This window comes from Carettochelys insculpta, chromosome 2 (assembly GCF_033958435.1).
Source record: "Carettochelys insculpta isolate YL-2023 chromosome 2, ASM3395843v1, whole genome shotgun sequence".
NCBI lineage: Eukaryota > Metazoa > Chordata > Testudines > Carettochelyidae > Carettochelys > Carettochelys insculpta.
In genome coordinates, this window is record NC_134138.1 from 43,659,780 (window position 1) to 43,684,044 (window position 24,265).

General features: G+C 41.3%; 1 protein-coding gene across 5 annotated transcripts in view; it reads right to left on the minus strand.

Annotated features, from left to right (window-relative positions):
• VPS13B (vacuolar protein sorting 13 homolog B) overlaps positions 1-24,265 on the minus strand; it is a 903,527-nt gene that overhangs the window by 21,360 nt on the left and 857,902 nt on the right. For all 5 annotated transcript variants that reach the window (XM_074986872.1, XM_074986870.1, XM_074986873.1 and 2 more), the window contains 4 exons: positions 13,386-13,504; positions 11,808-12,628; positions 6,889-7,065; positions 5,809-5,979 (listed from right to left, as the gene is read on the minus strand). In XM_074986872.1, the coding sequence (XP_074842973.1) occupies positions 5,809-5,979; positions 6,889-7,065; positions 11,808-12,628; positions 13,386-13,504 (1,288 nt within the window). The remainder of the gene's footprint in view (positions 1-5,808; positions 5,980-6,888; positions 7,066-11,807; positions 12,629-13,385; positions 13,505-24,265) is intronic.

Below are 24,265 nucleotides of genomic sequence, written 5' to 3' on the forward strand. Positions count from 1 at the left end.
CAGAAAGCAAAATGGAAACTGCTGTGACTATGTTGCATAAGACTTATTTATAGAGTGCCCAAGACAACACAAAGCTGAATTAATGAGTGGTTTCATGCTTCCACACTTTCTTTCATGCTGACATGTACAGATGTAATCTTCCCCTTCACTTTTCTGTTAAGCCACTCCACTCTTCTTCTTCAAAACCCTCAAGACACGAGTCCATCATGATGGCTACAAGGAATTGCCAGCAAGCAAGGCAGATACTGTACTTAAAAACTCTTAACCAACTGCATGCTTCCTCTCTCACTGCACCATTTGCAGTCACATGCCTAGTTAGATTGTGCACTCTCTGGGGAGACGTCTTTATTACTCCCAAAGTGTCTAGCACAGGGGTGTCCAACACATGGCCCAAAGGCCAGAATCTGGCCCACAGAGCTGGCGGTGGCTCTGGCGAGTCACTGGGGGTGAGGTGTAGGGTGCCTGGGGACAGCCTGAGGGTGCAGGTGGGGGACTTAAGCCTGGGGACTGTTTGGAGCTTTGTGGGGAGTCTAAGCCTGGGAGTGGCATGGGGCTGCGAGGGAGGGGGCGTTAAGCTTGGGGGTGGAAGGGTGGGTTTGGGGCTATTTTGTGTTCAGACCCCAGAACACGTAAAAAATTGCCATGTGGCCCCCGATGAAAAAAGTTCGGACACAGCTGGAGCATGTGGTCAGTACTACCACAATCTTCATAACAAAAAGCATACTCTCATCTAGCTGGCCTTTTGATACCTGTGGTTGGGTCTCATCAAACTTCCCTTGAGAAATTCAGGGAAGATTTCTGTTTTGGGATATTTCCATCTCCATGGGGCAGCTAGACATATGCAGCTCTGACCCTCCCTCAGTCACGGGGGAGAAGATAAGATCTCAGGGCAGAGCAAGACCAGGAACAGTGACTTGCCAAAAGCAAAAGTCAGAATCAACAGCATGGATAGGTCTGTCCATATCTCCTAGTACCTGGAACCATGAAGGGAAGATTACACTCTGAGGGCAGCTGGCCCTATGTGGCTCTGTCCTTGGTCAGTTTCATGTTGTTGGCAAAGTAAGAAGCTCTTAGTGGGGGGAACAGACCAGGAACACAGACCTCTTTTAGCAATAGGAGCACTGGGGTCATGGAGATGAGACTCATTTAGGGTTTCCCACACCTTTCTACCTTCACCTTTACAGCCCCTGGACAACAGGGAAGTCATCAGAAGTATGCCCTCTATACTTTGTACCTTGAGCATTCCTCCTCCTTCCCTATTTATTGTCTATTCATTCCAACTCTCTCCTGTTCTTCTCTTTCACGCCCCATTACTGCCAAGATCACTGTCATGTCCTTCCAATGCAATAAAACCGGAACCCATTCCCCTTCTTCACCACACCAAAAAACATTTAATAACTTCCATGACATCTGCCAACCATCAGCCTGATTTCTCTGCTTTTATGTGCTATCCACACTGACTAAAGAAAAAGTGGCATTTTTATGACTACAAAATCAGTGCACAGGGCAAGTTGAAGTTCCTTGCCAGGAACAAACAGAACAACTCAGAGTGACGAACAGTGTTCGGAGTGAAGAGAAAAGTCAAACAGGATAGAATAATCTCTGTAGCTTGTTCTTTTGCTCACTGTGAATGTTAAAGTCACTTGTTCTGTATTTCATTCAAGGTACATTCATTTAGATCAATACGTTATAGGAAAAATCCTCCACTATGAAAATGATGAGCGTGTCACTATTGAGCCACAAGCCTGCAGTAGATGGCACACATACATACCTTTTGTCAGTTGTATGCCATAAATTGTCTAGTTTCTGAAAAAGATGGTCAGAAAATGGTCGCCTTATAGCCAACGGCATATGCTTTTCCCTTTTAAGCAGTGGGTAGTACTGCTGAAATGAACAGGCCCACTTGTGCAGTAAGCATGTGCATATGTATTTGCAGGATTAGAGTCTCAGACTGCAAGATCTTCAGGACAGACATAGTCTCTTACTGCCTTGTTTGTACAAAGCAAAAGGCGCCCCGATCCCAATGGATGCCAAACATACTACAGTTTGAAACTCTCTAGTCTGTCAGTCTCTGATCTGGCAACGTCCTTGGTCACGTATGATTTTAATTAGCTAGATATCTACTTATTATTGGTGTGGTCAAGTTTCCTGTGGTCCCATAAAGTTTGTTTACAGCCACCAGTCCTGTCTCTTGGTGTTCTGTGCTGTTTAGCTGTAATTTATCCCTAAATGTTTTCTAAGAGCCCACTATGCAGTGGAAGTGTTGGTAATGCAGTTAGACAATATTGACGTGCCAGGGTTCAGCAAACACTCTGGGTTGGCACTGATCAGGTCCCAAGGGTGCTGAACTAGAGAGGTTCAAACCTGCACTACCGTTATAGCAGAGAACAACCTTGCTTAGAAAGACAAGCTGGGTGAAGTAACAACGCTTATTTATGAAAGAGACAAGCTTACCCAGAGTAGTTCTTCAGACCTGGGCTGTCTGTAATGGAAACTACAGCTTCTAAAAGCCAGGGCTTTACACTGTCCAACTACACAATTAATAGTTTGTTCATGTTACACTCTACTGTCACTAAACAAGACTGCTTGCTAGCACAAAGCATAGTGTGAGTGGCGTGTACAGTCCTTCAGACATTCTGAAACCTGTTTGTCTTGGTTTAGACAGCTGCTCAATTGCTCAAAAATGTTCCATTTCATAAAAAGGAGTTGATTCAATGCTGTGTCTTTCACCAGAGCTAACATTTTGAAACATCCCATAGCATCAATACTCTCTCTCACATAATTATTAGTTATTATTCAAGATGTGATAGTGCGATTAATGCTATACAAGATGAGAAAGATGATGTGGTCTGCTGCACTGAAAAGTGCATAATCTAAATACCACAATCCACACTTTAATATGTTATGCTCGTTTATATTTAAATCTCTAACAGAGAAAAAGCCTAGATTCTTCTGATATCAAAAATATGACAGAGAACACCCAGCAGTCTCCTCGTAACCAGAAAATAAGAAACTAGCGAGCCAGAGATAACAATCAAATCAAACAACACCCTGACAGTGCTTGAGTCATTTAAACGAGACAGAACGAAGCACTTAAGAATGCACTCTGGGGAACAACTTGCACCGAGAAGGAGGCAGAGTACATGACTTTGGCCCTGATTCAGAAAAGCACTTAAGCACGTGCTTAAGTGCTTCGCTGAATTGGGGCCATAATCAGCTAGTGTGTCAAGCAAGTTAGCAGTGCAAATGTAGACTCATTTTTTTCCGTGCTACTACCACAAACCTATATGCACATGAGATAATAGTGCATGCATTTCACTAAAACTGGCCATGTCATGTGCACATATTACTCTCCTTTGACAATCTGGTCCAATAGGGCTTTCATGTTTACTTTCTTGTCTGTTAAGCTATGCACTCATAGAAATTACTTCTACAAAGACCTAGCAACTCCTATCTTCCTATTAATGCTGAATGCTGCCTGATCATGAGAGTAAAGAACACAGGAGCACCACTTCATTTCACTTCACTGGCTAAGAAAGACACCAGAGGTGTTTTTTCAAGCTCTCTGTACATACGCTGGTAAAACAATGCAGCATTGCAGTACTTTACTGCAATAGGTTTTGGGTGGATTTCTAATATCCCTAAAACTGAATGGTCAGAGGAAAAATGTTGTTATGAGGTACCTGTCACAGCTGAGATGTATGTGTACTAGGTACATAAACTTGTATGCATACTGTGTTTGTATACAGATAAGAGAATCAGTCTTTTTAATGTTATCAAGAAGAAATTAAGATTTGCGTCTGATATGACTGTGTCGTCTGCTGATTCCTCCTCACGGATACTGACAAGGCTCCGTATTTGTCAATTCCCCTTACAGAGTAACCACAGGTATTTCTTTGGGTGGTTAATTATTTCTATTGCTAAGAATAGTAGGTATTACTTTAGCAATGAAGAATTTGTAAACAGAACAAGGGAGACAAGGAGTACGTGTTCCTTATTCCTGGGTCTGTTGAAATTTTAAAATAAAACAGCACTGCAACTGCAGTCTAAGCCAACATGTAAATTATTGCTCTTCTACTATATTTTGAGGAACAGCAGCAATTAAAAACGAGACATTATTTGGTGTTTAGATGAGTACTGTTTAAGTGCAAAAGTAACAGCCTCATATTTCCAACATAGTATTTGAGTTCTTGGGTAGTAAAGGAGGCACCAGCATTCTGATTCCTTCTATATTCAGAAACCCAGGAGTATCCAGATAACCATTGTAGCCTTTTTGAAAGATATTAGGCTGTGCCTGGGTGTACATTAAAAGTGTGGTGTAACCCACTGTAAGTGTTTGTTACAGGTCTCCTGTATGGGCCAATCCACAGAGCATATCGGTTGTTAAATCCCCATGGCAAAGAATGTTGGCTCTTCAGCTCCAGTTGCAGCAGCTCACGCTTTTTTCTTTTAAAGCTCCGGAGGTCCCCCAGTTCAATTGCAACTGTGTAAGCCACAAAGGGAGGTGGCCTATGGTCTTATTTGTGACCCAGCTAAGATCACCAACCTATTTTTCCCCAGCATCCAATTCTGGACTGACACAATGCTTCCAAAAGTGATGCAGCTACACAACTTGACTGCCTTCAGCTCATTAAAACAAAACAAAACAAAACAAAAAACCAAAAATCAAACAAAAAAGCCAACCAACCCTTCTCTAAACTGCCTGTGATTTACAGTATCTGAAACAATTTACTATTGAGTGAGTGGCTACTAATATATAAAATTGCTGCTGCTCACACGTTTTCTCTCAAGACACTGTGTTGTCAGGTTACAGGCATTACTAAATGACAGGTCTTTGTATTATCTAATGTTTTCACTTAAAATAATTTTCAGTAACTTAACCTGAACTTGTAACATTTTACCACTTCCTCTTGGGGGCTTTCAGGGTTGCGGTTGTAAATTTAGCAGTTGTGTATAGTACAGAAGATTAGGAGTGAGGACAAATCCTTTCAAGCTCATCTCTTCTAACCTTTTGCTCTGGGATGTTTCTTAGTCACTTTGATCTCTAAGGGATTCATACTCCTTCATATGCACTAAGGCACCTTGCCAAAGAATACAATTTGGCATTCCTCTGTTAGTGTGACAAATAGAAAGTACCCTAGAAAATCCAGCACTTAAATGCTTTAACTAGAAAACTTCCTTTCAGAGATTTTACAGAGTGGGTCAGTTTTCAGACTTTTATATAATATTTTGAAATATCCATAGCGATCTTCATCTCTGACCAAACCATTTGGCTGCTTGACTAATATAATTAGATAGAGCTCGACCAATCTGGCTTTCTTTGCAAAAGTAAAATATTTAATCAAAGTTTACTTGACATTTGCACTACACTCAAGAGGTTTTCAAACAAAAACAAGCATCTCTGATATTTATTATGCAGTAGAAAACACAATCAAGCTTAGAAAGTTTTTGTATAGTCTCTGGAAAGCAAACATTGGAATTATGACATCTTTGCACTGACTTGCCAATAAGCTAGCATGTCAATACAGAATTATTCTTTCATTTTGAGCTATACCCATGTACCAATAAAAGTGTTTCCATATGAACAGCATGATAATATGAAGTTATTCTATATCTGCAATCATTAATATGAAAAATATCATTTTATACTCACCCTAATACTGAATGAATAGAAACAATATCTTATATAAGTAACTCTTTAGCCAGTTCAGAAAATGTTGGCCTCTACCCTGTATACAACTGTATAAAAGACTGAGGAGTAGATCATAAATATTTAGTATAATTATAATAAATATGATAACATATTACCTAAAAGACTGATGCCTAAGCGGGAAAGTCCCTGTCTCAGTCCTTCTCCCAAGTTCTCTGGAAGCTGCCTTCTCCATTCTTCTTGTCTGTTGTAATGCTCCTCATCCAGTGACAGCCGATCCATATTCCGAGCAAGACTAGTTGCAAGATTGGTAATTGATGTCAGCGTACCTAAATACATGTAATCATATGTTTGACTACAGAGCAAACTGTTTTAATGTAATACACAGAGATATTCTAGTCTCACTGAAATATTATGCTTACCAACAGAACAGCAACTGAAACTGAATACATTCTCCATGTGTGATATGAATTTATTATTATTTAAGTAGCATTAATTTACTTTATTACTACATTTTATGCCTTTTACATTGCCCTTCACAACACCTGCCATACCAGTGACAAGCACAGCTCATTCACATATTCCTCACTGATTCCCAAACTTTTACAAGGATGACATGAGCATCCAGGGATGGAAAGGTAAACCAAGACTAAAAAGATGAGCCTACAAAAACTTCTCTTGCATGAATCTGAAATGCTAGCAAACAGCCAATGATCCATTTTCTGTTGCTAACCTTGTTCAGCCACAAGATGGCACTGTTTATGTATGCTTGTAAAAGGAAAGCTGGCTGTGTTTTAAATTCAGACCTGCCTTCACGTCAAAATGCATTCACATACTTACTAAACTTATGACAACTGTATCTACATTTTTTAAAAATAATAAATATGATGAGGCAACATAGTGTAGAATTTCTGATGTTTAGCAGAAATCCTGAACACCTTTAATGAGCCTTTAATATTTCTGTACTTATCACATGGAATAATGGTCAAGCCAATCTTGGCATCCCCAATGGGAGGTTTAAAATTCTGAAGTTTCTGAAACATTCTATCATACTGTAGTCAAGCAGCGATCTGTTTAAAACACAAGACATTATATATGAGCTTTGTTATCCTCGCTGAATTTCACTGTAACCTAACAAGGCAAACAAAGCCGCAGGCCATTTCATTTTAAACTTTAACGTATTTTTAACAATGCACGACAACAAGGAAGAGGCAGGAGCAATGAAGTGAAAGATCTACCTTTGGAAATGTGTTTAACAAATGATGTTGTTCCTCTGGAGACTCCACTGACAAATGCTCCTGGGCCTCTGGTCAGCCCCTCATATGGGAGCCTAAAGAAGTCAGCTATGCCATTCCCTATACTTCGCACCAAGCTAGCAGGGCTTCCGAGAATTTCCAAAGATCCAACAACCCAACCTATATTGAGAAATAGGACAAACGTTACAGTCACTGAAAATGCAGAAGCAGCAGTTGTGAAAAAGTTATTCCTTAATTTCATTTTCTTTACACAAGAATTCACCACATTATGAACTTCCTCTGAGCAAAACACGGGAAATAACTCATCCACTGTGAATTCAGAAATGGCAATCTTTCATACTTTGTAAATCAAAGAAATCCCTTTGGCAAACTCACAAATAGCTTTGGAATGACTTCCTTCCACAAGCCTCCCGTATTTCTGCTAAAAGCGTGCGTGGAGAGATGGAGGCTAGATTCTAACAGCTAGGAGCAACAGCACTGGAGGGTTAGCTTGTTTTGTAGGCAACCCAGTGATTTCTCATCCTTATGTGAGAGAATCATGACAGCCAGTTTACAGTGTTTCAATGTACAGCCTTATGAGAGCATGGAGGTCAATTGCTTGATGGAGTGTTGGAAAAGGGGACGCAGATTTTTGACATGTGCACGAGACATTATTTTTAATCCACCCCAACCCTTCTGAGCTGATCGCTTTCTTCCTGAGTCTAGTTCTAGCCAGATTAATGTCTTTTTCTCAGTACAGTTGTGTAAACAGCAATGACATATACATGCTGATTAGATTACTCAGAAGGGAGTATTCCTTATGAACATCCCAGGAGAGGTATCTGGAGTTCTAGAGGCCAGCCTGATGGCCACCGTATAATGCTCTGTTGTGAGTTTTACTGCATATCTGGTTTGCAGGTCTCTCAGTTTTCAGGCTGGTGCATCGGCAGGAGTTATTAAGGAGATGGTGCTGCCATAACTGTCGTTTTCAGAGACTGCTTCAGAAACAACAGTAAAGACTCATTGGGAATGACCTGCTCTGCCACTCTCACAACCACAGATTTCAGATATTAGGGCTGCCAGAGTTACATGATACATAATAGGGACAGAATAGTAAAAGAGGGCCGTGACTGCGTCTTGTCTTCCTGCTGAGGGCCGTGAAACTGCTTTGCTGTCCTTATTCCCACACCATCATTGTGGGCTCCTGTTCTCCAGATGCTTTCCTCATTACCCATCACAACCACTCCAAAATAAGGCTGAACCATGAAACTGAGCAGAGAGAAAACGTTACTCATGTGAAAGAGATTAATCTCATGTGGTCATTTTAAGCTCCTGGAGAATCAATTATTTTTGTAGAATCTGTCCCCCATCAGCTTTGTCAGTTGAGAGGTACAGTCCATGATGGCATGAGAGAGTGGCTGGGATGGGTGCTAAAAGAACCCCTCCCCATCGGGTACAGCCAAGTGGTAATTTGAGGAGAAGATCTGGAATGAAAACCTTTAGACATTGGGAAAAGTCCTGCAGTTTCTGCCCTGCAGAGGTGTATCCCATTGGCAGCTCTCTCTTTATGGGAACCCAGGAGAACCCTATCCTCCAGCATGGGCCTGCTACCTCACATTAATGTAATATTTCTACAAAAAGTATTTGGTGTGCTATAAAGTGATGGAAGACAGGATGAGGCTGGCAGCAGTGTACAGATGGAATGCATGCTACATCTGTGCAGGGTCTTCTCCAATAAATAATGTGGCAAAGATCATTCACATCTACCACATTTGTACATTTCAGGTTTTTGCAAATGGTTAAAGAAACGGATTCATTCCAGGAGCTGTTTCTCCCTCAAAGACCCTAGTGCAAACAAATGGCTCTTCAGCTAAGGAAAAATGGATGCAGATGGCGAAGAAATCATCAGTGCTCATCTGATCATTGAACACAGATTGTTTGTGAATGACCTACGATGGTCCATCCCAAAGAGGGCTGACCACGTAGCTATGCCACAGAATTGACAGATGCTGCCAGTCTGCCACGTGGGGCACTGGGCTTTCCTGAACTCTGCTAACCCACTGCCATTCAGCTTTTTCAGCTATTATGGGTAGGCAGGGCTGAAACTGTTTAACTATGAAATGCTGGGACAACCTGGCATTCTGGAGACCACAGTTTGGCTTTGATGTGGGTAACTGTTGGTTCTGGCCAGGCAATAGAGGCAGCAAGCTCCCCTTGAAGGTGTGTGTGTACGTATGTGAAACAGAGGTATTCTGCATCATGAGTGATCCTTTCTGGCCCATACGTGGCAGTGAAGCTCTTGGGGTCTGAATGGAACTTTGCCCAGCATCTTGGCTAGAGGGCAGATCACCATGCTGCAAGCCCTTTTAATGAAGGGGGTAAGCATGGGAGCAAGTGTTTGTATATGGGGAGAGATGAAGAACTCAGCAGAATCCGTGAAATTCACAAATTCTATATTAAATGTGCACAGTGCCCATAAATCTTATTCCATTGCACAGCAGAAGGCACTTAGCATTTACATCTACTAACTAGAAATAACTATTAGTACAGTGTCTTAGCAAAGATCCACCATGTTCTCTTCATAGTCAACCTAGGGCTCATCTACACTAGCCCCTCCTTCGAAGGGGGCATGTAAACGAGCCCCATCAGAGAATAACAATGAGGTGCTTTGTGGGAGCTTTCTGTTGCCCCTCACACAAGGGATGTAGGGAGAGGATGGAAGTGAGCAGACTTGATCCACCAGCCTTTCCTCTTTGCAGAGGTTGGCCACAGGAAGAGCTACTAGGGAATAACTCCACTTCCCTGGCTTCTCTTCCTGCTCAACATCAGATGGTCTCCTCATGGGTAACTCATCAGGCTATGTGCTGTGGTGGGGATTTGGGGTTTTGTGAATCCCAAGAAGCCTTGTTCACAAGTCCACTCCCCTGACCCTTTTAGCTTTGTCGGCGCTGCAGAGCTCAGCACAATGTACTCTCTTAAGTATGAACATTTCTGTAGTTGCTCAGGATGACATTAATAAAGGAAATAAAAGAAAACATTTAAGCTGGTGCTTAAGTTTATCAATGGGACTTAAGAACACGTGAAAAATTAAGCACATGCTCAGGTGCTTTTCTGAATCAGGCCTTTCCCCTTAATTATGCATGGCTCAGCTACAAATTTGCCATGAGTCCAAAGTGAGGGGCAATCAACATATGACAATGCTGCTCCATTAGCAGCCTAGGAGCAAGACTGACACATTTTTACTTTGGGTCTATAACTAGCACAACTTCCTTACCTGGTATGTTGAAGCCAATACTCTGCCCATTCCCTGCTCTAACCCATGCCATCCATCCACTTGTACAAAGGGGTGGATACAGCAGCTCCACAGCAGCTTCCTTTACCACACTGCTACTTGTGATATGGGTAGATGGTGTATGAAGCCAGTGCATTGGAGGACCATAATTTGGTTCCTAATTAGCAGAAATTTCTCCTTTAGTATAATAGGGGCCTAATTTTTTTTTAAAGTTTGCATTCAACTGCACATGAAAACAATGGTGATCTCATTGGTGTGCACCATTATGACATGACCAGCTCTGCAAATGAGATATTTTGCACATGGGAAAGGCCAGTTAGGCACCTCAATGGCTGAATTAATCTATCTATCTGACACACACGCACAATCAAGGTACATGAAAATTAAGTGCATAGTTACGTGCATAGTTCTGGGCTTGCAGAGAAAGCAGACAAAATAAGATTTTGGAAAATCTGACTCTAGATACTTAGGAAAATAAATATGATGTTGCAATAAGTAATACATTAGCTATATGTGATCATTTACAACTTCCTGTATCCATTAAAGTGCAGAAGCAATGGAGTCACTTTTTTAATGAATTCATGGGAGACAGAATTTTAAGAATGCATCCATTAATCTAAGAGGCTAATTGCTCACTATTGATCCTGTATGGGAAAAAGTCAGTACAGCAAACTGCATACTTCATGGATCAAAGGACAATAAACATCTGTGTGACAATTTGGCATGAAGGCTCTACGAAGAAAGACAGATTCCTAATCATAAACTGCAGCCAAAATATGCAACAAGAAAACGACACTCAGTGGTATAGTTTGCTTTGAATACATAGCAATTTCTTGAATAATTTGATTAATTAAACTTTTTTCTGTGAGTTCACATTAGGAATTTGTGTGCTGATTCTGACTGTATTTATAATCTGAGATGATAAAAACCTGAACAGATAGAATAAGTGGCTATAGTTTTTACAAAGCTTTGGAAAAGTCTTCAGGTGGTCAACTAATGTTCACCCCAATTTTAAACATCCATAAATTTCAGCCCCACCATTTTATTTGACTCCCATCATACTGAAGAATACCAAATGTTTCTTAGACTATTACAGCCATTTTGCAAAACCATCTAAAGCACAAAACAACAGATTTGACTATATAGGTTGAGCCTCCTAGATCTGGCATTCTCTCGTCCAGGAACTTCAGGCCACGGATATTTCAGGACAGAGAGTCCTGGTGTTGGGGCAGGATCTATAGCTTGGCCAGGGTCAGAGCTAAAGCCCCCAATACAGCACGGGCAGGTGGAGCCCTTGCTGCCACATGGGGCTGTAGCTGTAGTGTGGGGCTGAGGCAAGAGTCCCTTCCTGCTAGGCCCCTGTGGCAGCCCTGGGAGCATGGGGGCAGGGGCAGGAGCCCCAGGGAAGCCCATGAAGCCTGAAGTCCCCGGGAAGCAGTAGGCTGGGGCAGCCTGGAGCAGAAACCCGGGACCTCCCTTGTCCCAGCAAATTCTGTCATTCAGAAACTGTCAGGTCCCGCCCGTGCCAGACTAGGGAGGTACAACCTGTAGTAAGTAGCTTGTGGGAGAATATATAAAGTGATACATAAAGAAAATCCTGTAATTCAAAGTATGAGGAAAAAATACTGACCGGCTCTGAACAGTGCTCCTGCAGCATAATGCATGGCCAAGGCATGGATGAGCTGTCTGGCAGTGGTATAGATGGGGCCTCGTTCAAATATAGAGAAGGAGAGAGGAGTGTGATCTGAAGCTATATACAGCTTTAGTGAAGCATGGATACTGACCAAGAGGTTAACTGGTTGTATAACTAACTTCCTTAACTTCACTGGGTTGACTAAAGCTTTGGCATGCTGTCTGACTTGTTCAGGTAGCCTCTGGGTAATGGCTGAGTTTTCCATGGAGTCGTTCACTCTGCTCTCTGGAAGATATGTATCAAATAAAGTCTTAATGTAATAAACAAACGTGTCTTCCACATATAGCCTGGCTGGTTTCAGTTCGAAGCTGAGGTCATTAATGCAAAACAAAAATTTCTCTTTCTCTGATAAAATGAGGCAGAATTTTATGAAACACTGTTCCTTATAGTCTTCCAAATCTTTGTTGGATAAAATTAGGTTGTTCACTTTGGACCACGGCATGGTTTCATTTTTCTCTCCCTGGCACAGCAGGACTGCAAAATGGAAATTGGATTTATTATACAGCTGGTTGTCCAGTTGCAAGTCTCCACAATATATTTCTAGACCATAAAATTGAGGAAGGCTTTCAGAGGTCTCTCCTGAGAATTCATGAGACAGCAATCTCAAGTAGCTGGCTACTGGTGCCATGTTAAGGAAAATGTTGTCCACTGTGAGCCGCAGAAGTTCAGATGACATTTTATGATTTGTGATTTCATCAAACACTGCAAGACTTGCCTGGCTGACGAACATTTTAAATATCACAGTCTGCTCCTGCGTTCTAGATAGGAGGGAAGAAAAACATGAGTTTGTAATTCTACTTGATTTGACCTGACACCTTGTTTTTTCCAAAAAAACCTACCAGGAGGTACAAAGTATTGCTGAATGACTGATTTCTCTGGGATTAATTCTTACTTATAGCTCAAATAAAAATTCTGTAAATACACATTCATCATCTCTGGAAGCCAAGCATTTTAAATGTTATAAACAAGTGATGTTATAATTAGAGTTGAATGGTTCTGAGAACCAAGTTTTAGCACTGTTATAGCAGTAGGAGAGAATCTTCTAAGGAAGGGTGTTATAAAGATGATGGAGTGCACAGTTAACTACTGTGTACAGGGACCACTCCTGCAGCCTTTATAGAAGAAAACTCCCCCAAATTCAGTGAGGATTTTGTGTTAGGACCACAAGACCTGGCCAAATAAACTTTAAACTTGTCAATATACTCAAAATAAGAATGGAAACTATTTTTAATTCTTTAAAATGAACAGCTCAGCACTGTTTATTATACCAGCCATGGAGTGTTTATCTTAGAGTTACTTGACCTGAGATGTTAGATTGTCATGTTTTCCTGTGATATACAAAATGTAACATGTGGTTTAAACGTATGCCACTGAGTATTCAGTGACATTAGACAAAACAAACATTTATGCCAGATTGCATAAGTCACTTCACACTCAGAAAGCTTAATGACTTCCCAAGATAAATTTTTAAAATATGCCTATGTTTTTTGATGCTCTTTCACATGCTTTGTGTACCTGTTGAAGTTGGTCTGTACAGGTCCTGGTCTTCCTTCTGGTGCCAAAGTTATTTTTATTGTACCACACTGATGAGTAATGTCCACATAAACATAGCCAAAGCCAGTCAAGAACACAATCTAGAATAGAACATTTTAAAACTAATTAGAAATCTATAAAAGCTACAGTAAATACTCATTTTATTTCATTACAACTTGTTTCAGTGCTATTATCACTTTCTAGACACAATTTTTCATTTCAAATCCTACATTCTGTTAAAAGGCAGAAACAGTTTGCTTTCAAAAGAAAAAAAAAAGAGTAAGTCCAGATTTTTAAACATTTCATTTGTATTAGAGAAGAATGTAGTAAATGAAGCTATGTCTAAACTGCAAGCTTCTGTTGAGAGCCCAGAGGTCTACCACCAGAAGTCTATCATGCCAGGAGCATTCTGCCGACATCCCAGCCATCCTTGTTCCACAAGGAAGAAGGGATGTGCTGGCAGAGGGATGGAGGTTGTTCAATTGTACAATTTGCATATCTTTTGCATCTTGGCAATCTAGACATAGCCTGAGAGAGAAATATCTCCTCATCCTTTACTTCCAAGAACTGATAAATACATTTTAAAGGGTGGAGCATCCTACAGTCTAATCTGAATGTGGATGGGAAAAAGTTAGCTTAAATGCTAGAAAAATAATTCAGGACATTCACACTCTTTGATTTCAGACCACAGAGCAGAGAGCGCCCTGCAGCTCTTCAAAACACCTCTCCCCCAAGAACCCTATCCCCCAGCCCACCAGGAACTAAGCTGCTTCAACGAGACTCTGCAAATTAGAACTCCTTATTGCAATGAGAGAAACTATTCTGGACTTCATTGGCGTTGCCTCCAATTCACTCAAAAACAATCAAGTCCAGTGAAAGTATGTTTTTACAAACATTCATGTTATATTTGAACATAATCCCAAATTCCTTTCCATTTTCTAGAATTTAAAATTGAAGATCTTGCTTTCTACATAAATCTATTGGCATGAGAGACGGTTCTGTCAGTTGTATCAAACTGGTGGGAAATAAACTCACAGAAGAGAAAGCAGACAATTTCTAAATGAGGTCAACTTTTTGAACATGCATGTGTTTAACCAGCCAGGTTGGCATCCACTGAGCTTGTTTTTATCACATCCAAATAGGTTTGGTTAAAATGTTATAGATTAGCGTGCTGGAACATATTCCCTGCCCCCAAATATTTTTTTTTGGGGGGGGAGAGGGGAGAGCAGTTGGCCAGACTACAAAGGGAATATATTGTGCCTGGAAGTGAAGTGTGTGTTGGAGGCACAGAGCCTCTGCCTGAAAATGTCTCTGCATGCCTCATTGGGCCAGGGGATAGTCAAAGGTCAGGCCAAGAAAGGTGATGCACAGCTCCCTTGTGGGAGGGGGTAGGAGAAGAGCACATGCCAGAGCTTGCCCCTCCCCCGCTTAGCTTTTGCATTCGATTAGCTGGCCAGCTGAGGGAAGTAACTGATAGACACCCAGGCTCTCCCTCTGCACCTCTCAGTATTTTAAATCCTTCCTTGAATTGCTCATTTCTTGCCTTTTCAGATGCCTTCTCCCTTTTGTTACAGGCAGTGAACAGTGTTTCTAACCAATTGCCTGCTATGGAGGATCTGTAACGAAGTTTTCCTTTGGGACAAACCGTCTGGTTTTTTTTGCCTTCCTTGAAGCAATGTCGAGGCACAGGTGGGGTAACCAATCTTGTGATTTAGAAACATAATATTAAAAGACACTAAATGAATGTGCAGTTGTTAAAGCCCGCAGGCTAAAAAGGCCAGCTCCCCCTAGAGATAAAAGAGACCTAGGATTTTAGCTGGTGGATATTATGCCTGTATGGGGGCCTGAAGTCTTCACTGACTGAGGTCCCCCTTGGTACTTCCAACTTCTCCCAGTGAGGGACGGCTAAAGGATCCAGAAAAGAGCTGCATCCTAAGGAGTAAAGATAAGGGGGGTCTATCCTGAGTTATTTGTTATATAATGGTGCCTTGTAACCCTGCACCAGGCCCAGTTAAATGTCTGGTATGTGAGACGGGTGTCCATGTATCACTTCTACCAAGTGTTATTAAAATCACAGCTTGTCCCTGAAAAGCTTTCCAGTGTCTGCCTTTCATTCACTTGTATGTCCAGAGAAAGAAAGAACTGATGAAAGCATGTCAATATCTAGGACAGATACAAAAGCATGGAATGGTAACTAGTCAGTAGCATGAGACTTTGATGCTTGCGTTGCTGTGTTTTGCTTACAGATTTGCAATTTGTGCTTGAGAAGAAAATGGGTTTATGAAGTGACATGTATTGCATGTGTTTTGTACTTCATTTCATGAAACATTCACAGATTTTCATATTATTCTAGAAAATGAGTGTACACCCTTCAGGTCTAGAAAAATACAACAAACTTGTTAGTGCCACAGAAGAGAAAACAAGCTGCATGGAATGTCTTCTCGTACACCGCCAACAAAACTGTTTACTAAATTCTAAATCCAGCACCTATCATCTACACCTGTTTCAAATTGAAGGCCTAATTGAAGATAATGGCTACCCACTGAAAGACAATAAACATCCATAATGCCATATTAAAAGACTTACTTTTTAGAGACAAAGGGAAAATTGTGTTGGTAGTTTGAAATAAAAGATCTGTAACACATAAAGAATCAAGCTAACAGACTTGGGATCTGTAGAGTAAGCCAAATGCAGGAAGCTGCTATGTATAAAGGAGGACTTTTACTGATGGGACTACAGAAGGGATTCATCTGTTCTTTAAAACTCCAGGTCATGTACAAAAGAAAGAAATGCAAATACAGAGCATTGGCTAGGCAAACTAAGAAACAAACAAACACAGGAAACTCGGTATTCAGAGCTTATGAAAAGAGATTACTTTATTGTTAATAACGCAACTGTGAGAACATTCAGTAAAATCCAGTAGTTGATAAGGACTCCAATTTTATGTGTGATTGTTGGATTTAAGATAAGAATGATAATAGTTTGATGTTATTACAGCTGTAATTGATTTCCACATTAGAAGCGCAAAATTTGTTTTTTATGGAACAAAACATCAAACAATAGCAGGACTATAATGAATGGACGTTATCTGTAGCCATGCAGCCTGAGACTGTAATCGCAACACACCACATGCTGCAGCCAAACACCCTCCTAGAATCTGCACCCCACCCTAACTCCCTTCCCAGTGAAAGTGAGTGACGACTGTGGAGAGTGAGTGACTAAGAGGAGAGGTGGAGTGAACTGGGTGGGACTTTGGGGAAAGGATGATGCAGATCTGGGCTGCCTTTACATTTCAGAATTGATTTTGGGCATAAACAGTTTGGAGATCACTTCCATAGTCTGTAACGCTTATAGAACACTTCTTGATTCACCTGGATGAAAGGTACTATAAATACATTTAAATCCTGGTCATCATTAGTTATGCCTGGAGTAAGTTTAGGTCCCACAGTGAGGAGATACTGCAGTTACTGTGCCAAATCAAATCATATTTTTGGTCTGTCTATTCCAATATTGTGCCTCAGCAGTAAAACAGTAATCTTCTTGTATCTGAAGAAAGTATATAACTTTAGAATGCCTCCAACTTGCTAATTGTGAGGAACAGGCTCCTTTTCAAGCCCCAGAGGTGACCACTTTGTGCCTGGAAGCATATATATTAATTTCTGCTATCACTATCTTATTTGTAATTTTTATTTATAGTCTGAGAGGAGTATCTGTGTTAGTCTGTGGCTTCACAAATAACAAGCAGTCCTGTAGCACCTTAGAGACTAACCAATTCATCAGGTCATGAATTTTTGTCGGTAAGACCTGCTTCTTCAGACGATTTGAGTAGTCATTTATAATCCAGGGTTTATATAGCGGTTAGGGAGAGGCAAAGGAAGGAGGAGAGAAAAAGGGTTACCTGTCACTAATAGGACCAGTAGATGAAGCAAATTAAGTTAAATAGAAGGTATCCCATTTCTGAAAATATCAAAGGTGGGGAAATTACCCTTGTAATGCACAAGATAGTTCAGATCCCTGTTAAGCCCTAATTTCAATGTGTCAAATTTGCAAATGAATTCCAGTTCAGATGTCTCCCTCCGTAATCTTCTGGTAAAATTCTTTTTTAGAATAATGGTTACATTAAAATACCTTACTCAGTTACTAGTTTAAAGGATTTTCTGAGGCAGTGAATTCATAGGTTTACTGTATACTACTTTAGTATTTCCATTTAGCTTATTTAAATGTATAGCCTTTCACTTTCACCCCTGGTCTTCTTACTCTTGAACTATGCAATTGAAGAAGTAGGAGTTTCTGCTGAGTTTTCACTATATCATCAGTATTGTTATACATCTCAGTCAATTTTTAATTCTAATCTCATCTGACTCTGATAATGAATCTGACTAATTCTTTTAGTAAATTAGTAAAGCAGTTTATTTCTAGAGGAATAATACGTGCATGATTTTACTTTGACACATTGACTAGACATACAGACAGGAAATGATCAGTGACCCCTTAAATCTCAGGCACTTCAGTGTACACTAAAGGAACATTGTTGAGTAGCATACTCATCACTTATTTCAGGTACTATTATTTTTCTAGCAGATAGTGTTGTCTTTGAAGAGAATTACAAGGCCTCTTGAAAAACACCCACAATTTGCATATCCTAGAAATTTCAATATCGAGATGCAATATCTAGATCACTTGCTGGTACGCCTGTTTGATCCTATCTGTGAGACAAATTTAAGTGATGCTGGAAGGGTTCTAAGCAGGGCTATACATGGGCTATGCATAATTGACAATATTTGCAGATTCACTCCTCTCTTGACATGAGCCTACTGACACTGAATGAGATAGACAAGATATAACTAGGATTTTTAAAAGCACTCACTGCTTAGAATTTATGTATTTTTGCAGAGCAATAAACTTTTCAGCTGGATTCAGGAAGTACCTACATATCAAAAGCAGGACAAATGTTTCTCATGCAACAGACTATTTTGGGAGGATCATAAATGAAACTGTTTAAGCTACTCTGCAGTTCCTGTCCTTCAGATGACTACTGATTGAAAAAGATTCTCTAATAAAAATTTACTTCCTCCCAGTCTCCCACATAAATTGCTTCTTTTCATCAGAGAACGCAGGTTCCTTTCTTGATAATTAACATAGCCTAACATAACTCTGAGGTGTTATCTCAAAGAATTTTGAATGAATGTTTTTTCAAAACAGGATGTAAAGCAGTTCTTTGGACTCCAAACACGGATAGTAAGAGAGCCTAAATAAGGCTCTTTTCCTCAGTTTTGATGCATCCCTACCTACAAAAGTTGTATGGTGCAAACAATCAATGTAACCCTCCCATTAAGATTTTGATTCTACAGCTTTACAGTACCATGCTGTGTGGGCACTGCTTCAGGGCAGTGCTGGTTCAGAGTGTCACTTGTCATGGCTACACCTTTCTTCATGGCAAGATGCTGAGCTGCTGACTGACACCCTGATGTGTCATGCAGTAAGTTGCTGTTTAGACAAGCCCTTAGATAGTGTGAAGGAAACACTGTTGCCCACACAGCTAGATTAAAGGTATTTTATATAACAGTATTGCAAGAAACCTACCGGCCTACATCCTGTCATATATTTTAAGTAATTTGCTTAAGGCTTTGAGGCCTATCAGACTTGGCATAAGTGAGTTACCCAACAGCAACCATAAGGTTTGGTCTACACTAGATTAGGTAGAATTAATGTGATTTAGGTCAAGTTTATAAGGAATCAGTCTACACTACAGCTTTCATTCTGTCAACTTTAAGGGCTCCTAAGGTCAACTTTTTGTATTCCTGCTTTCAATGAGGAGTAAAGCCAAATTTGATCGTGCATAGCCAACCTTAGGGTACTGCAAAAGAATGCTGTGAAATTCAACATGACCACTCTAATCATTCTTTTCAGTTCTGCTGCTCTCCAGATGTGCAGGAAACAGCCTGAGAAAATCTGAATGCCATTTCCTGTTTGGCCAGAGTGGCAAGCGGAGCAGGCAGCGCACCTCAGCAGCACATCTGGCCATGAATTCTCAGGATTGCAGACGTGCTCCAGCATGGAGTGTGCAGGAGATCCAGGACCTCATTGCTGTGTGTGGGTATGAATCTTCTGGGTAAACTATGAAGCAGCAAAAGAAACACAGATAATATACACCAAGATCTCTCAAGGCATGGAGCAAAAAGGGTAGACTATGGATGCCCAGCAGTGCTGTGTGAAAATAAAGGAGCTCAGGCAGGTGTACTCTAAGACAAAGGAAGCAGACAGACATTCTGGGTCATCAGTACAAACATTCTGCTTCTATGAACAGCTGCCTGGGAACCTAGGGAGTGCCCTAAGCACTGTCCCCAAATAGTCTGTTGATATCTCTGAAGAGATTCCTCACAAAGTCTCTGGCAACAGCAAGGAGGACACGGATGAGGAAGAGGAGTTCAATGGTCAGCATGTGAATGGAGCAGCTGATCTCACTGACAGCTTGGAACTTTTTGTAACATTGGACCTCATCACTTCCTTCCAGGATGATTCACAGTCAGACTGTGATTGCAGGGAGGCATTTATGGTGCGTTCTCACTTTTAATAATGCTACAAGTGGGTTGGGTGTGATCTGTGGGGGGTGCTGTACCTACAGAGCCTGGGGTCCTCAGAAAAACTTGTTAATGTGTCTGAGGACAGAGCACTGATTTGCTTTACACATCTCCAGCAAGCTCTCAGATGGGTATGCTTTAATTCTTCTTACAAGTTTTTTGGAGAGGCCTGCCTTATTCCAATCTCCTTGATAGGACACCTTTCCATGCCAAGCCACCAATAAGTAACCTAGAGTCACGGCATCAGAAAGCAGTACATTGTGCCCACATTGACTCAACGTTCATTCCTTATCAATTTTTCTTACTCTAAGCATATTAATGTGTCTTTCTGCAACCCAGAAGAAGCAGGGGAAGGAGTATTACGCTACCATATGATAGCACAATCTGCTCCGCCATGCCTGAACCATCCCTCTCCTGTCCCCAGGCTATTAGGGGAGAGGAAACATTCAGTGTCCAGAAGAGCGGGAGTAGAAACATGCAGTGACTGCAAGACACACAAAACTCCAACAGTGCAACCATGCTGCCATGCTTGCCCTCCCCACCTCCCTTTCTTTCCTCATGCCCCTGGTGGAAGGGAAAGGCTCCATGCCCCAGCAAAGGGGAAGGGGAAACGTATGGTAATCACCAAGAACATAGCTCCCAGGTCCATCCACCCATCACCCACTTGCAGCATGCACAGCTGCAGAAACTGCTTTTGCAATCACAGGCTTGAAAGCATGCCCCCAGTCTGTACCTAACCATGGCTGGAAGCAAACCATGTCAAGCAGGTCCCTGAAGATCTCTTGGTAGTGACTGTAGAGGATGTTTAAAAGCCAAAACTTGTCCTTGCATGACATACATTCCTATTAGGTTTCACAGAGGTTCTTCCATGAGATTCTTTTGTGTGTTGTTAAACTTAACTACAGTAAATGTGTCTCTTTAATGTCTGGCCTTCACTCATGTTTTGTTGCAGTGTGCTTAATGGCAGGCTGTTCGACCACCACTCACCCCCACCTCCAGATGTTAGACAGGCACAGATCCGCAGGAGAAAATGAATGCGGGAAGTCGTGTTCCTAGAGCACACAGAAACTACCTATGAGGACAGGGCACAGTTAAATGCATATGGGAGCACCACTCTCAGGGAGAGACAAGATGATTGGGATGAAAGGAGAGCCCTCAGTGTGAACTGGAGACCCAGGAGGAGATGGTGCAGCTGAAGAGAAAACAAAGCTCTTAAGGTGCCTGCTACAGGAGCTCAGAGCCTCACTGCAGCCCATGATGAACCATATGCCCTCCTAACCTCCTTCCCATTGGCACCCCAGAATGTTCCACTACTTCTGATGGCAAAATTCCCTTGCTTACCCATCCCCGAAGCCCATGCCATGAACTCCTTTAGTGTACCCTGAATAAAAACAACCTAGCTTGCAAAATTAGTGCCTTTATTGCTTGTGTTGCATGGGTGGGAGGTTAACAGGCTTTAAGGCAAGCGCACATCATCCAGGGGGCACCTCCTTAAGAGCAACAGATATGATAGTCACGTTGCCATCTGGTCATTCCTAAAGTTGTTCAAAGTCTCCCCGATTAACAGTGATCCCCGCTGTGCTCCCCTTATTGCCCTGGTGTCTGGCTGCTCATAACTGTTGCCCAGGTGTTCCGCCTCAGCTCTTCAGCCTGGCCTGAAATTTTAACGTTTGCCATTACTTGAGAGATTTTCTTCTTTGGGAAGAAGGTTCCATTCTGCAGCTTTCTGAACAGACCTGAGTTCCTAAAGATGCATGCATCATGCACGTTTCTCGACCATCAAACCTTGATGTCTGTGAAATGGGCGTTGTGATCCACCAACACCTGCAACACCATGGAGAAGTAGGCCTTGTAGTTTTATGTACTATGTGGCAAGGTGGGCTGGTCCCAAGATAGGGATACGTGTTCCACCTATTGTCCCGCTGCAGTTAGGAAACCCCATTGTGGCAAAACTGTCCACTATGTCCTGCACATTTCCAGGAATCACTGTCTTTTGTAGCAGAAAGGTATTTATTGCCTTTGCCACCTGGATGACAGCAGCCCCTGCTGTAGATTTGCCCAATCCAAATTGATTGCCCACTGACCAGTAGCTGTCTGGTGTTGCAAGCTTCCATAGTGCTATTGACACATGGTACTTAACTGTCAGAGTAGGTCTTATTTTGTTATCGCAGTGCTCCAGGGCAGGGGAGAACAATTCACAAAGTTTCAAGAAAGTGGCCTTACGCATATGGAAGTTTTGCAGCCACTACTGATTGTCCCATACCTGCAGAACAGTGTGGTCCCACCCATCTCAGCTTGTTTCCTGGCACCAGACCTGGTGCTCTACTGTGAAGAAATCACTGAATGCAGCCAGCATCTTCCTGTTTCTCCTCTCTAGTGTTTCCCTTTCATATACTTCCATGTCAGCCTCGGAGTACTGATTGCTGTGATGGCTGCTTAGACTCTGGACATACCGCAGCACAATGTGTGACATACTCATAATACTTGCAACAACTGTTTTTCAGCTGCAGGGTTCCATGCTAGCCTTGTAATGGCATATGCATAAGTATGAAAAAACCCTTTCTGTTGTTGCTTTCCAGAAACAGGGGAGGAGACAAGTGTCCTATGGGATGCAGATGACAAACACCCAGAATGACCTGCAGCACATTTTTATCCCATCACATTCTTGGACAGAAACCCACAAGACAATGGGGCAGCAGGAACTGTGGGGCATATACCCACAGTGCATTGCTGACAAAGTCAAACCTGACAATGTTAATGGAGACACACTGTCTCGACTTTATGTACAATAGTGGACATGCACCTTTGACTTTACAAAATTAGGTGCTAGAAAATTGACCTTAACAAATTTGACCTAATTTCCTAATGCAGACATACCCTGAGTTACTGGAGAACAGGGAATATTGTATTTAGGATATTTTTTTGTACCAAGCAATTGTAGGAATATGACCTAATGTTAGTTTTGGATATTTTAAGATAGGAACACCTGCAAAAGTACCAACACTGAATCAACTTACATATATCATAAGGTGAGATCATGAATACACTAATCTGTAGGACAAGGACACCTCATCACTATTGTAATGAGGAGGTCAGTTATGGACAAAAAAGATATGGCATCTATATGAACATTCATAGCAGTCACCAGGACCTAAAAAAGCCCAATCACATCTAGGTCTGGAGATCTTGACCATAGGTCTTGTATGGCATGCCAGTGGCAAGACACTACTTTCATAGTCTGTCTCTCACCACTAGGCTTCCACAAGAAGGGGTAAGTACACGTAAGACATGGTGCAGGACCTCATCTTATTTTTACATTACAACTACATTCCCATTTGGTTTGGAACATTTGTTTTTGTTTTTTTTTTTTGTTTTTACTAATTATACTAATACAAGTATGTAAAGATTTGTTTTGTCCCCAGTGTGAGTGTCAGTATTGTGCACAGTAGGGTTCTCAGCTAGTCATTAAACTTAATTTTGTTATGTCTGATTAAGGACTAGAACCTTTCAGACCTAGAGATTTAATCAGCGACTACATGGAAATCCTTAAAAATCAACAAAAGCAATAACCTATAAGCAACAACCACTCAGTGAATCAGGCAATAGTACCAATGTACAAACTATAATTGGACCAAACAACCAACAAACTTATTTGCATATAACACAAAATACCTGTATATCTGTGGAAGATGCTATTGTCTGAAACTTAAATAATTACACAAATTAAAGAACATACTTGCAACAACATGTAGTGATTTTCGATAGAGAAAGAATTAAAGTAAGTGCTGCCATCTCTATTTTCAAGGTAGACCGTGAAAGTGGAGTAGTTATATTATGCATATAAAATATCAGCATAATATATAAGCATTTGCAAAGTGTTCTGCCTATTCAAGCAACACTTCATCATCGAGCTAAGAAAGTTGTGTTGACAGCCTTAATACCCTAGTTCAGAAAGTCTAAAAATGGAGATGAGATGTTTCCTATATGCCAGTGAAGGGAACTTTTAAAACCTGAGTTACCTTGAGGGCCTGGAGTGTTAGAACTTTTAACTGGAGAGAATTCCCCCACTAGGACAGGATCCCCAAATGCAAATCTAATTCCTTCTCAGAGCCTGATTCCTGTAAACAACACTTGAGCAGCTTAATATTAATGACTGGAATTTGAAACTTTACATTGCTTGACTGGCTCGTTAAACTCAACTGAACTACATGCTAATTAACATGCCAGTCAATAACCAAGAACATTATGTGAGTAGTCCCAAAGGAAAACAGCTGAAACTAT